Source organism: Oryzias latipes, chromosome 7, assembly GCF_002234675.1.
Source record: "Oryzias latipes chromosome 7, ASM223467v1".
NCBI classification, from domain to species: Eukaryota; Metazoa; Chordata; class Actinopteri; order Beloniformes; family Adrianichthyidae; genus Oryzias; species Oryzias latipes.
In genome coordinates, this window is record NC_019865.2 from 31084298 (window position 1) to 31100150 (window position 15853).

The following is a 15853-nucleotide window of genomic DNA, read 5'->3' on the forward strand; positions in this document are numbered from 1 at the left end:
CTGGCATGGTACAAAGGTTAGCGGCCTCCCACAAATGTTTAGTTTTTTAACATCAAGCATTTGATGCTGCTGTAATGTCATCATTTGGGGAGCTGAGCAGATAAAATAAAGTTTTATATGGGATTCACGACATCATAACGTAATGTACTTTGGTCTGACTGTATCTAATCTAATCTGAAATGTAGTGACTTGTGACTTGGTTCCCTATCCACATTAAACATACCATTAATGTTTGTGAGGTTTGATGTGTAGCAAGTGTCATATTTTTATCACACCTTTGATCAAATTTCAAGCATCCACACTTGACATTTGATCAACGTATAAAACAAGGGAAAGGGAATATGTTTTCAGCCAAAGAATGAGTGGCAAAGAAAGAAAGGCATAACAGCAGAAACCAGCCTCCTGTCCCAGCACTTACAGTTACCACAGTAGTAGCTCCATTCATCCTCTGTGACTGACACCCGACCCTGAACAGCAGACCCGGCCCAGTTGGCAAAGCGCAGCACCACATGATAGAGGTCTGGAGAAGTGATCGATACCGACACCAGAACCCTGGACTGTTTAGCAAAGAAAAAGCAGCAGCAGCAAAGACGTACAGAGATCAAATATGAAGAATTGAGAAAAGAGAGAAAGAGTGAAGAGAGAATCCATAAGGAAGCGTTAAGAGGGTCAAACCCACCAATAAAGATCACAACACCAACCCATTGGACTGCAAAGATGGAAGTATCTACAGAAAAAAACTAAATAAATCAGCTAATAAATTCTTATTTATTATTTAAAAAAAAGAGATTACTTAGATCTAATCTGAAATAATTGTTTGGGGAAAATAAAGTGTAGAACTGAAAAAACAGCAAAGGTCAGCACAGGTCAGTACAGGTCACATTCATGCAAGATAAAGGAAAGGTGTGGGCCACAGTCACATCTATGTGCATGACTATATTATACGTTTATATACTATTATTCCCATAAGTAGATTAATAAAGGCTTCTTACCTGAATGGATGACATCTGAGCATAACCTCTCCAGCTGAAATTTGGGAATTCCAGTAGGTTGTAACCAAATCTCACTGGTCGCCCATCCATCATGGTTCCCTCCTCAATCTCAAATTTTAGATGATGAAGGTCAGGAAAGTAATGATCTGGACGAGGTCTGCAGATAAGCTAACATTTAAAATGCTACCCATCTGGGTTCTGAACAAGTGTACATCTGTGTGTGAGGATCGGTCATCTTTGGTTTGTTCAATAATTTGTCATGTCACACTGAAGATTTAATGTCCAAAAGTGGCTAAAGATTGCCAGACTAATGTATAACAGCTGGAGGTCTTTTTGTAAAACTGTTCTTTCTGTGTAGGTAAAACAAGACTGAAGGCAGGAAGAAAGAAACAGCGTTTATCAGCAAACGAATCAGCAAATAAAAAACGCTAGACCTAATGATTCTTGGCAAAAGAGCAAAGGCGGGTTATTTTGATGCTTTTAACCATTTTAAATCTCAAGTGATCCCATTCAAGGTGGAGCTGGGCCTTGTGTAGGCTTCCATCAAATATGATCATTCCCAGCCTGCAGTACAACAGGGTTTGAAAGGTGTTGACTGCTCTGCTGAACTCACACGTTACACTTGGGTCCCTCAACGTTGGATCTGCACCGACACTGGCCATTTTGATCTTCACAAAATGGACCCAAAGAGCCCCCAATATCACACTGACAACCTATTGATGACAAGAAAAAATGATGCTAGCAGCCACATTTTAGTCTTTGGACAAAGCTACAGTTTAACCACACTTACTCTGGCAGCCAAAGTAGTTGTGATGCTGCAGGTTATAGAAGCCATCTTTGCAAGCAGAGCAAGCCCCACTGCAGACACTGGGCTTACAGTGACACTGACCAGTTTCCTGGCAGACATGTGACATAAGACATATGCTGTTACGGTTAGCATGACAAAATGATTTCAGTCCATACAAGAGGTGTAAACCACATTTCACACTTTGAATTTCAACAAGTGAAAATCTCAACCACAAAATACAGACAAGAAGAACAATGCATTTCCAGAGGAAGTGGCCCACCTGTGCACACTCTGCAACACCACTCAGAGTGCCTGCGATGTTACACTCACAGCCTGCAAGAGAAAGCAGAGATCTGAGTTCTCTATTCTCCAAAGTTCATCAAAACCACAGAGACGATTCTTAGAGCGAGTCTTACTGGAGCATCCATTCGGAGAGTCCGGGGAGAGGTTCCAGTACAGAGGCTTACACCGGTCGCAGGCCGCGCCCTCCACATGGCGGCGACACTCACACTGACCCTGAGTGAGAAGAGAGTAAAAAAAAACTGCTTACCTGAGCTCCACCTAAGTTCACGTCTTGAATATGTCTACTGAATTACTCAGTCGTCTCATCTATGGTGCTGTCAAAAGCTTTGTGCCGTTTTCTCCTTTTTTTGGGGGGGATGTTTTTGCCCTTAAAACCTTTAGATCATCAAACAAAGATAAATCCTCCAAACTAGAAACAGTTTTTAAAAAATGATGACTAATAATCATTAAAATAACCTTCATCTGTTTTGAAGCCATTTTAAAATGGAAGGTGCTCATGAGGACTTCACCTGCAGACGAGGACGTAAAGCTCACGTTTGGAATAAGTTACACTTGAAAAACTGATAAGCGCTAGATTCCAAACTCACTTTTAGTAATCCCCCATAATGCATATACAAGGGCATTTCATAAAGACTTACCACATGTGGCAGAGCAGCGAAGTGAACAGAACCGGCCGGATGACACGTTCCAGCTGTCAGTGACACGAAAATGCAAAGGAATCACTCACTTAACAAAGCTGCAGGTGTCAGTAAGGATTGAGGCATCTTAAGTAACTCATGACAGGAGAAATTCCCAACTTCACTGAGACAGAATGAGGGACAAATCTCTACTTGTCTTCAGAGAAAAATACTGCTCTAAATAACAGCAGAAAACACAGTTGTGGTGTTTTCTGCTGTTATTTAGAGCAGTGTTTTTCAACCAGTGTGCCGTGGCACACTAGTGTACCATGGGAGATGGTCAAGTGTACCGTGGGAAATTTCCCTCATTAACTGATCTAAAACATTTCCCATCTCCAGTATATCAGCTCTTTGTTCATCCAAACAGCCCCTGATAAAACACTGAGGAGTTAGGGAATATGAAAGATCATGAAATACTTTTTTATTTCTGTTTATCTGATTCTATTAAAGACATTTTGATAATAATGACGGTACCGCGATTTAACCGCAGCTCCAGCTCTGTTTTAGGAAAAGTCCCGCCCCTTTAACTGTCTCCACCAATCACTCTTGGAGGCTTAATCACATGTCATCAGTCTGACCAATCAGAAGTGGTTAAAGTCTTCACTTCCTTGTTCTGATTTAGCTCATTAGTCTCTCAGTTCCAACAAAAATACCAGCTAAAGCTCACCACAAAAAACACACATCTTTAAATCTTCTAACTTAACTTTTATGACATCTTTAAAAAAAAAAAACAGCTGCAACTTCCAGCTTTTTCTGCCACAATTATAACAAAAATGCATGTGAGATTGCGGAGGGGCTGTAGATCAATACAGACTATCAGTTTCTCCTTTTTTTTTAAATTTTGGATGCTGGTGTGCCGCGGGATTTTTATCGAGGTTAAAGTGTGCCTTGACTCAAAAAAGGTTGAAAAACACTGATTTAGAGATTAGCGTGCAAGGATTTTCACGGTTTGCTGTTCTGCACAAATTGTTTCTGAAGTCTTCCTGAAGCAGATCAACACGTCAAAGGTAAAGATCCACACCAGGCTGGTGTTTGTGCGATCACCTTGGCAGTTGGGGAATCCGTAGGAGCCGTGTGGGCAGGCATCGCACTTCAGACCCACCACACCCGGCAGACACATACACTGACCCGTGGTCTGCTCACAGGCCACATGGCGGGAGCCCTCGGGGGAGCAGTGGCAGGCTGCAGAGAACACGGGACCCTGATGACTTACAAGTAAAAATCAGCTAGGGCCACCTCTTTCTACATTTTTGATGGCAGTTTTATCCCAATTCTACATCAGATGTAGCAGCACGGATAATAAACTCACACACAGGCTAAAACAGCTCATCACACTCACACTGTTTCTGTGTTCAGTTGCTTTTTAAACACCACAGGGGCAATTGTTTAAAATAAAACAACTAGTTGCAGATGGAGCCACTTCCTCAGGTGTCATTTGATATAAAGCCAGTGTTTCACTGTTTTTTCACATGCTGCTGCTCAGCATACTCACAGCAGAGGCACTAAGGGCCAGACCAAACTCTCTTCATGCAGCAGAATTTGAAAGCTGAAGCAAAAAGTTGGATGGCAGATTCTGATCGGAGCAAAATGGAAATGCAAGAGTGCACAGTTTCCTTTAAAGTGACCTGACAAACATGCGACAGGGAATTCAAATGAAGTAGATTATGTATCAGTAGATGATGGATGTCTTTGGGCCATTTGAATAAAAAAACCACATGAAATCCATAAAGCACACATGTCAAGGTCAAGGCCTACGGCCCACATCCGGCCCGCCGTGTAATGTTATGAGATCATTTTATGTTATTGGTATTAATGCCCCAGCAAATTGTAGCGCTGATAACATATACACTACCGATCCCATAATGCAGCACTCTAGCTGTCCTGATGGACACTAGCCCTCACAATGCCGAAGAGAAGAAGTAGATTCTAAAAACAGAATCTTTACAACCAGATTGGAGGCAGAATAAATGTTTCGGACATTACTGGTAAACGTTTGTCTCATTTGTGGAGCGAATGTGGCTGTGATGAAAGAATAGAATCTAAGACGCCGCTATGAGACAAACATCAATTACAAACTTTGCTGAGAAGCTGAGCACACTGAGTTGGCACCATGTTTTGGATTTTGGCCCCCTGAGCGATCGAGTTTGACACCCCTGCCATAAAGAAAGGCCAACTTATCCAAATGAACAGAAACATTGAGAGACGTGTGCGTTTATTTTGTTCTCCCAAAGAGCCATTAACCTTTACTTAAACAAGAGAGCCACTGCCCTTATAACTGTTCCCGTAGGAAAAGAAAATGCTTTATTGAAAAATTATTTTGTTTGCTGACGTTTTTAATTATTAGAGGGAAAATCCGAAAAATACTTGGAAGATTAAACATTTCAAATGCTTGCAGCTGGAATGACCCAAAAAATAGCAGAATTGTTGCATTGTCGGTATTTAATGAACGAATGTTGAGCAGAGAGTAATTTTCAAATGTTGTTGTAACAGTGACAATGACAGTCATTTTTCACAGGACCATGATTCATCATCAGAAGGTTTTCATAATTTTGTCCCACTTAAGTAAATTTTGTGAGGCGGGATAAGTTCTATCTGCTCTACAACAAATCACAATGCAAAAGATAACCTTTGCACATTTTTTATTAGCTATTTATTCTATTTTTTTTATATTTTGCACATCTTTTTACCTGCACTGTTCTGTAAATAGCTTTTTAAATTATACCACCTTGTTTGCATTTATGCTACATTTTCTTTGTTCTTGTTTTTTTTTTTAAATTATTCTTAGTCTTTTTTTCCCTCTGCTGTCAGTTGCTATGGTGACAAACAAATTTCCCACGTGTGGGATCAATAAAGTATTTCTGATCCTGATTCCTTGTGAGAACCAACACTTACGCGTGCAGCTTGGATAGCCATAGTAACCAGGGGCACACTGGTCACAGGAGGCTCCACTGTAGTTGGGTCGACAGTGGCAAATACCGGACACAGTGCAGCTGGAGTCCAGCGACGTCCGAGGATCACAGACACACTCTGACGAAAGTAAACACACAGCTTTCAACAACAAACCCACAATAGATCACATCCAGGCTGCAGCCAGCAGACAGGAGGTACGCCCTCCTCGTCCCAATCATTGACTGTATCTGAGGACGGGACTGAGTGAGAGTGTGATGTCATCTGGCTTCAATCAAATGAAATCAATACAGTTGCCATTTTTTACGATACGGATGGCCCCGTGTTGGAGCCAGATGTCGACAAAAAGCACTAATTGGTCTGGGGTCAGTCTGAATTAGCATTTCTATGGCAACCACCCTCACCAATCAGTAGTGAGCTTGTTGGAAGACCACGCCACTTCCACTTGAGAAAGGGCTTGGGAGAATCTGTCAATCAAACGTTTTGAGTGTTCCGTGTGAGATCCCATGATTATGTTAAGTCATCTGATTGGTCAGTTTATAAGTTTAATAACTTGCAATAAAGAAATAATGCATAAGAAAAGAGAATTATCAAGAACATCTTAATAAAAGGTATCAGATCCAGACTGGTTATCCTGGCCAATAGAAAGAGTGACTTTTATTTCTCTATAGAAGTCTATGAGATTTGGGCTTCTTGGAGCCAGCAGGTAGTTCCTGTTTGGAACGCGAGGGGGGAGGGGTCACAGTCCAGTTCTCATCTATATTCAGCCAATAAGGCAGCCCTGAGCTTTAAGGACATTTGCCTTTCTTTCTCTCCCTCTTCTTTTGGGTTGGAGGTGTTTCTGTGTCCCTGTAACTGCTTCATTTATCAAAGCTGCGTTCACACGATCTACGTGTCGCACGGCACCTTTGCTGCTCTGCTGGACGTTTGTCCTAAAATGTGTTCCAAAACCTGACACCCCAGATGCCTGTAGGAGGAGCTCCTGGCAGAGGTTTTTTGCCTGATCGCTACATGTAGAAGAAGACATGGATGATGTTTAGAGATCAGGTTTATTTATTCTAAAGAGTTCTACAAAGCATCAGTAATCACGTCTCCATGTCTGGGTTCATGACATCATTCTGAGACTCTCCCGGTACGGTGAGGTTCACTCCTGTTGTGGTAGTCACATGTGAATGACGGCGCTTTCAGCGGTACTTCCATCTCTCTGTCACCCAGTTTGATGACTACCTGTACCCCACCTTCTCCCCCGTGTTGGTTTTGGACTCCACATCACTGAACACATCAGGGGCCCAAGCTGAGTTCCTGATTGGTGGATGTGACCCATCTTCATTGCCAAAGTTCAGGTGTCTGAACTCTTGGCGTGCTGTGTTGCGCTCCTAAAACCGTGCTGCTGTCGGACTGGCGCGCCGCATCCAGTGCTCAAATCATGCACAGGACTTCAGATCGTCTCTGCATATTGACTTAACAGTGAAACTGGAAGCCTCTGCCACGTGAATTGCATTCGGTGTGGACTCAGCATAAGACTTGCTCAGAGATCCCCTGTGCCAGGTGCTTACCTTGACAGTTGGGGAAGGAGTGGAATCCAGATCTGCACTGCTCACATCGAGGGCCCTGAAATTCTGGCCTGCACAAACAGCGGCCAGAGGCGTCGCAGCCTTCAGGCAGCGAGCCTATGGTGCTGCAGCCGCACACTGCACACAGAGAGGTCAGGGGTCACTGTTCATCGACATCCTTCAGCAGAAAGCAAGCAGACATTATTCCGTGACTTCAAAAAGGATGCCTCTGTAATGTTACAGAAACCTCAGCCCCTCTCAGGAAAGAAGGAGGTCTGTTTGCGGCCCTTCTACCTACAGCCTTAGAAACTTTAACCAAGAAAGACTTTTCTGTCCAGCTGTGGCCCCAGATCAGATCATCTGCTTCATACTTCAGAAAAAAGTATGAGGAAAGTATGAGGAAAGAGTTCAGCGGCTCACGTTGGCAGAGCGGGTAGTAGAAGTAGCCTGGTGCACACTGATCACATTGGGAACCCTGGAAACCATTTCGACACACTCCATCACCTGACACCAAGTCACATGACCCGTCGTAACAGCCTGGACCCAAACACTGGCAGGCTGCACACACAAACACAAAGAGTTAGATCAACTATAATGGCAAATCCAGGATGACAGTTTTTACAGTATTGGGATTGAATTCAGAATGAAAACACAAAACTCAGCAATGAGGCTGCATGTTTTTATCTTTACAATTGTTATTATTTGGAGGTCAAACTGGTGGTCTGTTGGAGGTTGTTTTAAACTTTAAAACATTAAACATTAAAATTAGTGTTGGGTTAAAAGAACCTCCAACATGGTCCAGGTGCTTCTCACCCTGGCAGTTGAGTCCATAGAAACCCGGAGCGCAGGTGTCGCAGTGGTCCCCGGTGAATCCTGGTTTACAGATGCAGGTTCCTGTTCGAGGGTCCGGCCTGCAGGAGTTTTCCACTGTGCCTGCTGCACTGCACTCGCAGTCTGAGTACAGACAGGAAAGCATGCAGCAGACTTACAGATTCAGCAGCCATTCCTTCTGGTTAATCATTTAAATGTAATACTTTTGACAGAGCCGGTTAAAATAAAAACAGGGTTAAAGACGCACTTTGATGAATATGGTGTTTTTGTCATGTTGTTCTGGCTCCAATGTGGCTATCCATTTTTACTGAACCAGCAATGTTATGTTGGGGTTGTGAGGGGCTGTAAGCTGGCAGGAAAGAGTGTAAACAAAGGGATGATGGAAAGTGGGGGCGGGCTAACTGCCGCGCTAACAGTCCCATCCACAACACAGAGGTAAATTTCTAATGAACTCCTGTAGAACTCCTGCAGAAATTGTGCTATCATTTTTATTCCTATTTAATCAAAAATGCTTTTATCTTACTGGTTTCATTGTTATTTTTATTCTACGTTTATTTTTCTTCAATTTAGTTTTACTTTACATCATATTTATTGATTGTTTCTGCTTTTCCTGTATTGTTTGTTTTTTTATTGTTCAGCGCTTTGTGATGTTATCTGTAAAAGCCGCTATATAAATAAAATGTACTTACTTACTTACTTATAAGGACACAGGTTTGGGGATTTTGGCTAAAAATCAACATGATCATGATTAAAAGGCCACTGGGAACATTTTGAAAATTGATCAAAGATAATCGGAGTAGGGCTTTGATGACATAGGTTCAGATTCCTGCATGTGTGAGTACAACAAAAACATGGAAAACAAAGATGTCCTGAAACCAAAGCAGCGAGGGAAAAAGTTCCAGGTGGCGTTTTTGGCAAGTGAAGGGAGGCAGTTGCTGACGGGGACCGGACCAAATAATGTTTGAAACCAGCTTATCACTTTAACTGAAATTCCATTTACACCAGAAGAACCTCCTCAAACTCCCATGCATCACTCCAGCAGATTGGGGGGGGAGGGTTACACATGAAGGTAGTGAAGGTCAAGACTGTGCATAATCTTGCATCTGTTTCAAACCATAAGTTGATTGCAGAGTTTGTGAATTTAGGACAGAAAGAATTTTAAATTAAAGGAAACAAGATGGAGCATAACGTGAACTGAGAGGGTTTATAGTTTAGCAAAATGTTATACTTTAAAGGTGCAGATCAACCTAGATTCATGTCAAGGCTAAATCAAAACTATGTACCAGTTGCTGTCCATTAAATCTCTGATGGGTATTTTTACACTCCCCAAAACATAATCAAGTCATTGCAATAATAACAGGATTGTCCCCATTTCCTCTCTCTGAGAGTTCATCTTCAATATTCGTAGCTTACGTGTGTCTTGGTTGCACTAAATACTTCAAATCCACCTCAGCTCTCAACTCTTGCATAACTCCCCACCTGTGCTTTACTGTGGCCTCACCCACTAAATGTATGAGCCAATAACCAACAGGTATCCGTAACATTTCACTCTTTACCCTGATGTATTCACACGCCACGCCCGTAAACGGGCTGGCTACATCATGGTGGCAGGTCATATCAGCACTAACAGAAAAGATTAATTAACTTTTCAAAGAAAGAAACTTAAACAGATTGCTTCAAAAAGTTGGATAAAAACTTATCACTCCAAGAAAAAGGTTCTCAAACAAAAGAACCACTGTTATTTCTATGGTGAGAGAAAATTCCAAATATGCTATTTTATGTTTTACTGCTAAATTTGTATAATTTCCATAAATAAGTCTGGTTGCTGCAAAAGTCATTTAGTTATGTTATTATTGTTAAAAATTATTTTGCAGCAGAAGTAATTCATTGTTTTCCTCTGAATCACAAACTTTTTGCTTTAAGCCACTTTTATCTTTTTAAAAGTCAAAATCAATTGAGGTATCTTCTCCGCCAAATGTTCTTATTATATGTCAATTTAAAAAAAACATCGACTAAATAACACAACTGTGATGAATGTCCTTTCAATGATCACCTGCCTCAAGCTTTCATGATCAAAAATATGATACTACTTTTTGCTATTTTTTTCAATAATCTAAGCCTTTTACTTATTTATACTCCTCAGTAAAATACATTTAAAAAACATCTACAAGTTAAAATAAAGTTGTTATGCTTTTTGCCCAGGATGTCATTGTAAATTAGAACTGGTCCTTGATAGACTCTTCAAGATAAGAAATGTGATCAACTGCTGGCTTTGATTTTATTGACATTAAAAACTGCAGCATGTAATACTAGGATAATAGGAAATCTTACTGATGATCTCTCCAGCTGGTTTGGCCTCACCACTGGTGGGGTATGTGGGGATGGCTGGTGGAGAGACAAAGACCAAAGTACAACAAACAATTAAATGTTGCTTGTTTCTTTCTCTTTTGGAGAGGTGTTTTCACTTAAAATGCTTAAAGTCAAATATCTGCAGCTCCTAATTAGTTTCTTGGTTCTGGGACTCACGGTAACACTCAGGAAAACCAATGAAGCCGCTGGCACAGGAGTTGCAGTCGTCCCCGGTGTAGTTTGGCTTGCAGAAGCAGCGACCGGTCAGATCCTCGCAGGTTCCATCAGTAAACTCCATCTGACAGTTACAGGCTGAAGGTTTGAGAAGCAGCACATGCAGAGATGACAGAGACAAGGAAAGCACATAAGATGGCCACTAGGACGGGGCATATGCTGAAACCATTTGCTGAGGTCCAACAGCTTTTTCTCACGTAAGCAGGCCTGCGGGGAGTTGATGGGGTGGTCAGGTGACCTGTAGTAGGTGGGGATGCAGCGCTCACAGTTAACTCCGGTAGTGTGATGCTGAAAAGAAGGAGTTGTCTTTACATTATATGCGCGGAAATCAACTCAGTAGTTGTCAAAATAAGCCTACAATCAAGCATCGCACATTTAAAGAAATCCGATACCTGACAGTTAAGGCAGACACCTCCACCTCTGTGGTGTCCGTGGATGTCAAGGCTGAGTCTCTTCCGATCGATCTCAGGGTCATAGTAACATTCAAAGGCATGATGATGACAGTTACATGCTGAAAAAAAATGCACATTGGGTTATGTATACATTTATGTCTGTCCGTCCACCCATCCTACAAACCCACGGAAGCCTTTCCCACCTACTGTTGGGTAAAAGCAGGGTAAATTCCGGACAGGTTGCCAGTCTGTCGCAGCCCAACACAACTACACACACACACATTCACACTAAGGGTTGACATAAAGGGTTTCCAGTTCATATTCTGCACACATGTTCCTGTATATTATTCCAGCCACTTGATTGTGGCGCTCCATGTATGCTTTCCCTGCCAGCATCTTACACCCTGCAGTTATGTGCTGGATTGTTTCAGGCAGCTCTTTGCACAGCCTACACCTTGGGTCTTGTCTGGTGTGGTAGATCTACACCTTGGATCTTGTCTGGTGTGGTAGATCTGAGCCTCTATTGCTCTGGTGCTCAGGGTTTGTTCCTGGGCTGTCAGGATGAGCGCTTCAGTGCTGTCCTGTAGGCCAGCCCTTTCTAGCCATTGGTAGGACTTCTTGATATCAGCCACTTCAGTTATGGTCGGGTGGTACATCCCATGCAGGGGTTTGTCCTCCCATGAGGATCTGTCCTCCAACACTGTATCCTCTGCTCTCCATTGCCTGAGACATTCACTGAGCACACTGTCAGTTGGGGCCTTGAGCTTGATGTACTCATGGATCTTGGATGTTTCATCCTGGATAGTGGCTTCTACACTCACTAGTCCTCGGCCTCCTTCCTTGCGGCTAGCATACAGTCTCAGGGTGCTGGATTTGGGATGGAACCCTCCATGCATGGTGAGGAGCTTTCGTGTTTTAACATCTGTGGTCTGTATGTCTTCCTTTGGCCATCTTATTATTCCTGCAGGGTATCTGATAACTGGCAGTGCATAGCTGTTTATTGCCTGGGTCTTGTTCTTGCCTTTGAGCTGCTGCTCAGGACTTGCCTTACTCATTGGAGGTATTTAGCAGCCATTTGCCTGTGGAATTCCAAGGTAATTGTAACTGTCCTCAATGTCTGCTATTGTTCCTTCTGGGAGTGAGACCCCTCCTGTGTTGACTACCTTGCCTCTTTTTTTCAGGCACCATCCGTCTGCATTTCTCGAGCCTAAATGACATCCCAACGTCAGTACTGTAGATCCTGGGGGTGTGGATCAGGGAGTCAATGCTGTGCTTGCTTTTAGCATGTAGAAAAAGAGACTGGTAATGGCCCCATTCCTGAGCTGATACCCATGTGTTGAAACTTCCTACGCTCACTGACCACTTTCTTAGGCACACCTGTCCAACTGCTCATTGAAGCAAATGTCTAATCAGCCAATCATATGGCAGCAACTCAATGGATTTAGATGTGTAGACATAGTCAGGATGATCTGCTGCAGTCAAACCGAGCATCAGAATGGGGTAAAAAGGTGATTGAAGTGACTTTGAACGTGGCGTGGTTGTTGGTGCAAGACGGGCTGGTCTAAGGATTTCAGAATCCTGCTGATCTTCTGGGATTTTAACCCACAACCATCTTTAGGTTTTACAGAGAATGGTCTGAAAAAGAGAAATTATCCGGTGAGCCGCAGTTATGTGGGCAGAAATGCCAGAGGTCAGAAGAGAATGACCAGACTGGTTCCAGCTGGTAAAAAGACAACAGGAACTCAAAGAACCACTGGTTACAACCAAGGTCTGCAGAAGAGCATCACTGTACACATAACACAGCTAAGAACAGAAAACTGAGGCTACAATTCACACAGGTTCACCAAAATACAAACAACAGAAGATTACAAAACAACGTCTGGTCTGATGAGTTCTGCTGCCACATTCAGATGGTAGGGTTAGAGTTTTGCCGCTGAGTGCATGTCTATGGGAATCTGTGTGTGTGGACATATGTGTGTGTGTTTTAGCATCTATATGTGAACATATAGGTGTTAACATGTAGGAGTACACGTGTGAGCATACCTTTGTGTGTCGATGCTTTTGTGTGTATTGTGTGTCCATACATGTGTTTGCATGCGTGTGAGTATGTTGTGATGCACTCACCTTCACACTCATTGGCACTGTAAGTTGTGGCAGGTTTCCATGGTAACTGATGGTACCCAGGGCAGCATTGGTCACATGACACTCCACAGGTGTGGTGTTGACAGTCACACTGCAGCCTGTAGATAAAAGAGTAATAATATTGAAAACAGGCTTTAACCCAAGATTTTCACTCTCTGTCCTTAGAGGTGGAGCTTTCATCTGATCATTTGATATTGCATCTAACCCCCCCTCACCATATTAATTTAATTACATGCAGAATTTAGTCCCAGATACAAAAACCACATTTAACACTGTGTATAAAAGAAACAAGTAATCTTACTGTGTTTATTTGTTTAATAAAAGGTTTAATGGTAACATAAACAAACTATCATCATTACACCATCACAGATCAGAATCAGGATAGATGGAAGGATGAGATTTCTCACTGCTGTGATTCCACAGAAGTACACACTTTTTTAAAAGTTTATTTGGTTTTATACCACAGTCCGGGTGAATACTCAACACTGATTGGCTGCTGGGTGTGAATTAAAAAGTGATTATCCACAGTGATAATGCACGCCTAAAAAAGTAGTTCCGGTCACATAGCTTAAATGTGCTGCATCAGTGTGCTGGCTTCTTTAAAAAAAACTTTCATTTCGTCATATGGAACAAGCGGAAAGAGGTGAACTTTCTCTCTGAACTGATGATTTATTTGACCCATCAGCATGTATATCGCTTTCCTTTGCCGCTGCAGTCAAAGCCAAGATCCCATAGACTTCTACAGAGAAATGAACAGTTATTTAGAATAACCATTCTGTCACGGGGGGAATGGGAAGTACCCAGGCGCAGAGAAGGAGAGGAGGCAGGAGGTTGCAGGAGTAAGGGGTTTTAATAACAAAACGAAAGACAAAACCAAAACCACTGCATACGGCAGGCTAGAAACTCGAAACACTAAAAATGCACTAAGCTCGAAAACCGGGGAAGAATACAATATGGACCAGCACAGGAGGAAGGGAAAGACAGCACTTAAATACATACAAGGCAACAAGACACAGGTGGAAACACTCAGGACTGATGGGGCAAGGTAAAACTCAAAACAACAACAAAACAGGAAATACTACAAAATAAAACAGGAAACCCAGGAACAAAACACAAAGGAACTGAAACCGTTACATAACCCCCCCCTCAAGGAACCGCACCGAGGTTCCTCCAAGAGTCCAGGAGGAGGGGGCCCGAAAGGCCAATCCAAGGGCCAACAGCAGTCCGGCGAAGCGGGTCCGGAGGACGGCCCGGAGACCGCCCTGTCCGGCGAAACGGATCCGGAGGGCGGCCGGGAGGCAGCGCCAACCAGCATCGACAGTCTAACCAGCAAACGGCTGGCGGCTGGGGGTCCGCGGCGGTCGGCAGCGGCTCGGGGTCCGCGGCGGGCGGCTCTGGTTCGGGGTCCGCGGCAGGCGGCAGCGGCTCGGGGTCCGCGGCAGGCGGCAGCGGCTCGGGGTCCGCGGCAGGCGGCAGCGGCTCGGGGTCCGCGGCAGGCGGCAGCGGCTCGGGGTCCGCGGCAGGCGGCTCGGGTTCGGGGTCCGCGGCAGGCGGCTCGGGTTCGGGGTCCGCGGCAGGCGGCTCGGGGTCCACGGCAGGCGGCTCGGGGTCCGCGGCAGGCGGCTCGGGTTCGGGGTCCGCGGCAGGCGGCTCGGGTTCCGCGGCAGGCGGCTCAGGCTCAGAGTCTGGAACTGGTGGCTCGGGCTCGGGATCCGCGGCAGGAACGGAAGGGGTGGCGTCCGGCAACCTCCTCGGAACCGGAACCGGTCGTGGACGGTCCGACACCCTCCTCGGAGCAGGAACTGAAGGAGTTGCGTCCAGCAACCTCCTCGGAGCCGGAACGGGTCGAGGTGCGTCCAGCAACCTCCTCGGAGCCGGAACGGGTCGAGGTGCGTCCAGCAACCTCCTCGGAGCCGGAACGGGTCGAGGTGCGTCCGGGACCCTCCTAGGAGCCGGAACTGGAGGAGTTGCGTCCAGCAACCTCCTGGGAGCCGGAACGGGACATGGTGCGTCCGGGACCCTCCTGGGAGCAGGGACGGGAGGAGATGCGTCCGGCAACCTCCTCGGAACCGGAACCGGTCGTGGACGGTCCAACACCCTCCTCGGAGCAGGAACTGAAGGAGTTGCGTCCAGCAACCTCCTCGGAGCCGGAACGGGTCGAGGTGCGTCCAGCAACCTCCTCGGAGCCGGAACGGGTCGGGGTGCGTCCAGCAACCTCCTCGGAGCCGGAACGGGTCGAGGTGCGTCCAGCAACCTCCTCGGAGCCGGAACGGGTCGAGGTGCGTCCGGGACCCTCCTAGGAGCCAGAACTGGAGGAGTTGCGTCCAGCAACCTCCTGGGAGCCGGAACGGGACATGGTGCGTCCGGGACCCTCCTGGGAGCAGGGACGGGAGGAGATGCGTCCGGCAACCTCCTTGGAGCCGGAACGGGTCGTGGTGCGTCCGGGACCCTCCTAGGAGCCGGAACGGGTCGAGGTGCGTCCGGCAACCTCCTTGGAGCCGGAACGGGTCGTGGCGGGTCCGGCTCCCTCCTGAACGCAGGACCGGGTTGGGACGCCTCCAGTTCCACCTCCGGAACCAAAACGGGGCGTCGAGAGGGACGGTGGCGACGACGACGGCCCCTTCGCACAGCCAAACGAGGCCCGTCGAAGGAGGCGGGGAGCTGACCCTCCAAAGTCCACTGGGAC

General features: G+C 45.2%; 1 protein-coding gene across 2 annotated transcripts in view; it reads right to left on the bottom strand.

Moving 5' to 3' along the window:
- lama5 (laminin subunit alpha 5) overlaps positions 1–15853 on the bottom strand; it is a 129066-nt gene that overhangs the window by 63391 nt on the left and 49822 nt on the right. The window contains exons 7-23 of one of the 2 annotated variants that reach the window (XM_023957048.1): positions 13150–13265; positions 11026–11144; positions 10831–10921; positions 10577–10711; positions 10382–10435; positions 8033–8173; positions 7640–7777; positions 7223–7357; positions 5652–5786; positions 3804–3941; positions 2721–2773; positions 2196–2295; positions 2060–2112; positions 1783–1888; positions 1606–1705; positions 993–1149; positions 419–557 (exon numbers count right to left, since the gene is read on the bottom strand). In XM_023957048.1, coding sequence (XP_023812816.1) covers positions 419–557; positions 993–1149; positions 1606–1705; positions 1783–1888; positions 2060–2112; positions 2196–2295; positions 2721–2773; positions 3804–3941; positions 5652–5786; positions 7223–7357; positions 7640–7777; positions 8033–8173; positions 10382–10435; positions 10577–10711; positions 10831–10921; positions 11026–11144; positions 13150–13265 — 1910 coding nt within the window. The remainder of the gene's footprint in view (positions 1–418; positions 558–992; positions 1150–1605; positions 1706–1782; positions 1889–2059; positions 2113–2195; positions 2296–2720; positions 2774–3803; positions 3942–5651; positions 5787–7222; positions 7358–7639; positions 7778–8032; positions 8174–10381; positions 10436–10576; positions 10712–10830; positions 10922–11025; positions 11145–13149; positions 13266–15853) is intronic. The other variant, XM_023957049.1, reaches the window with a different exon arrangement.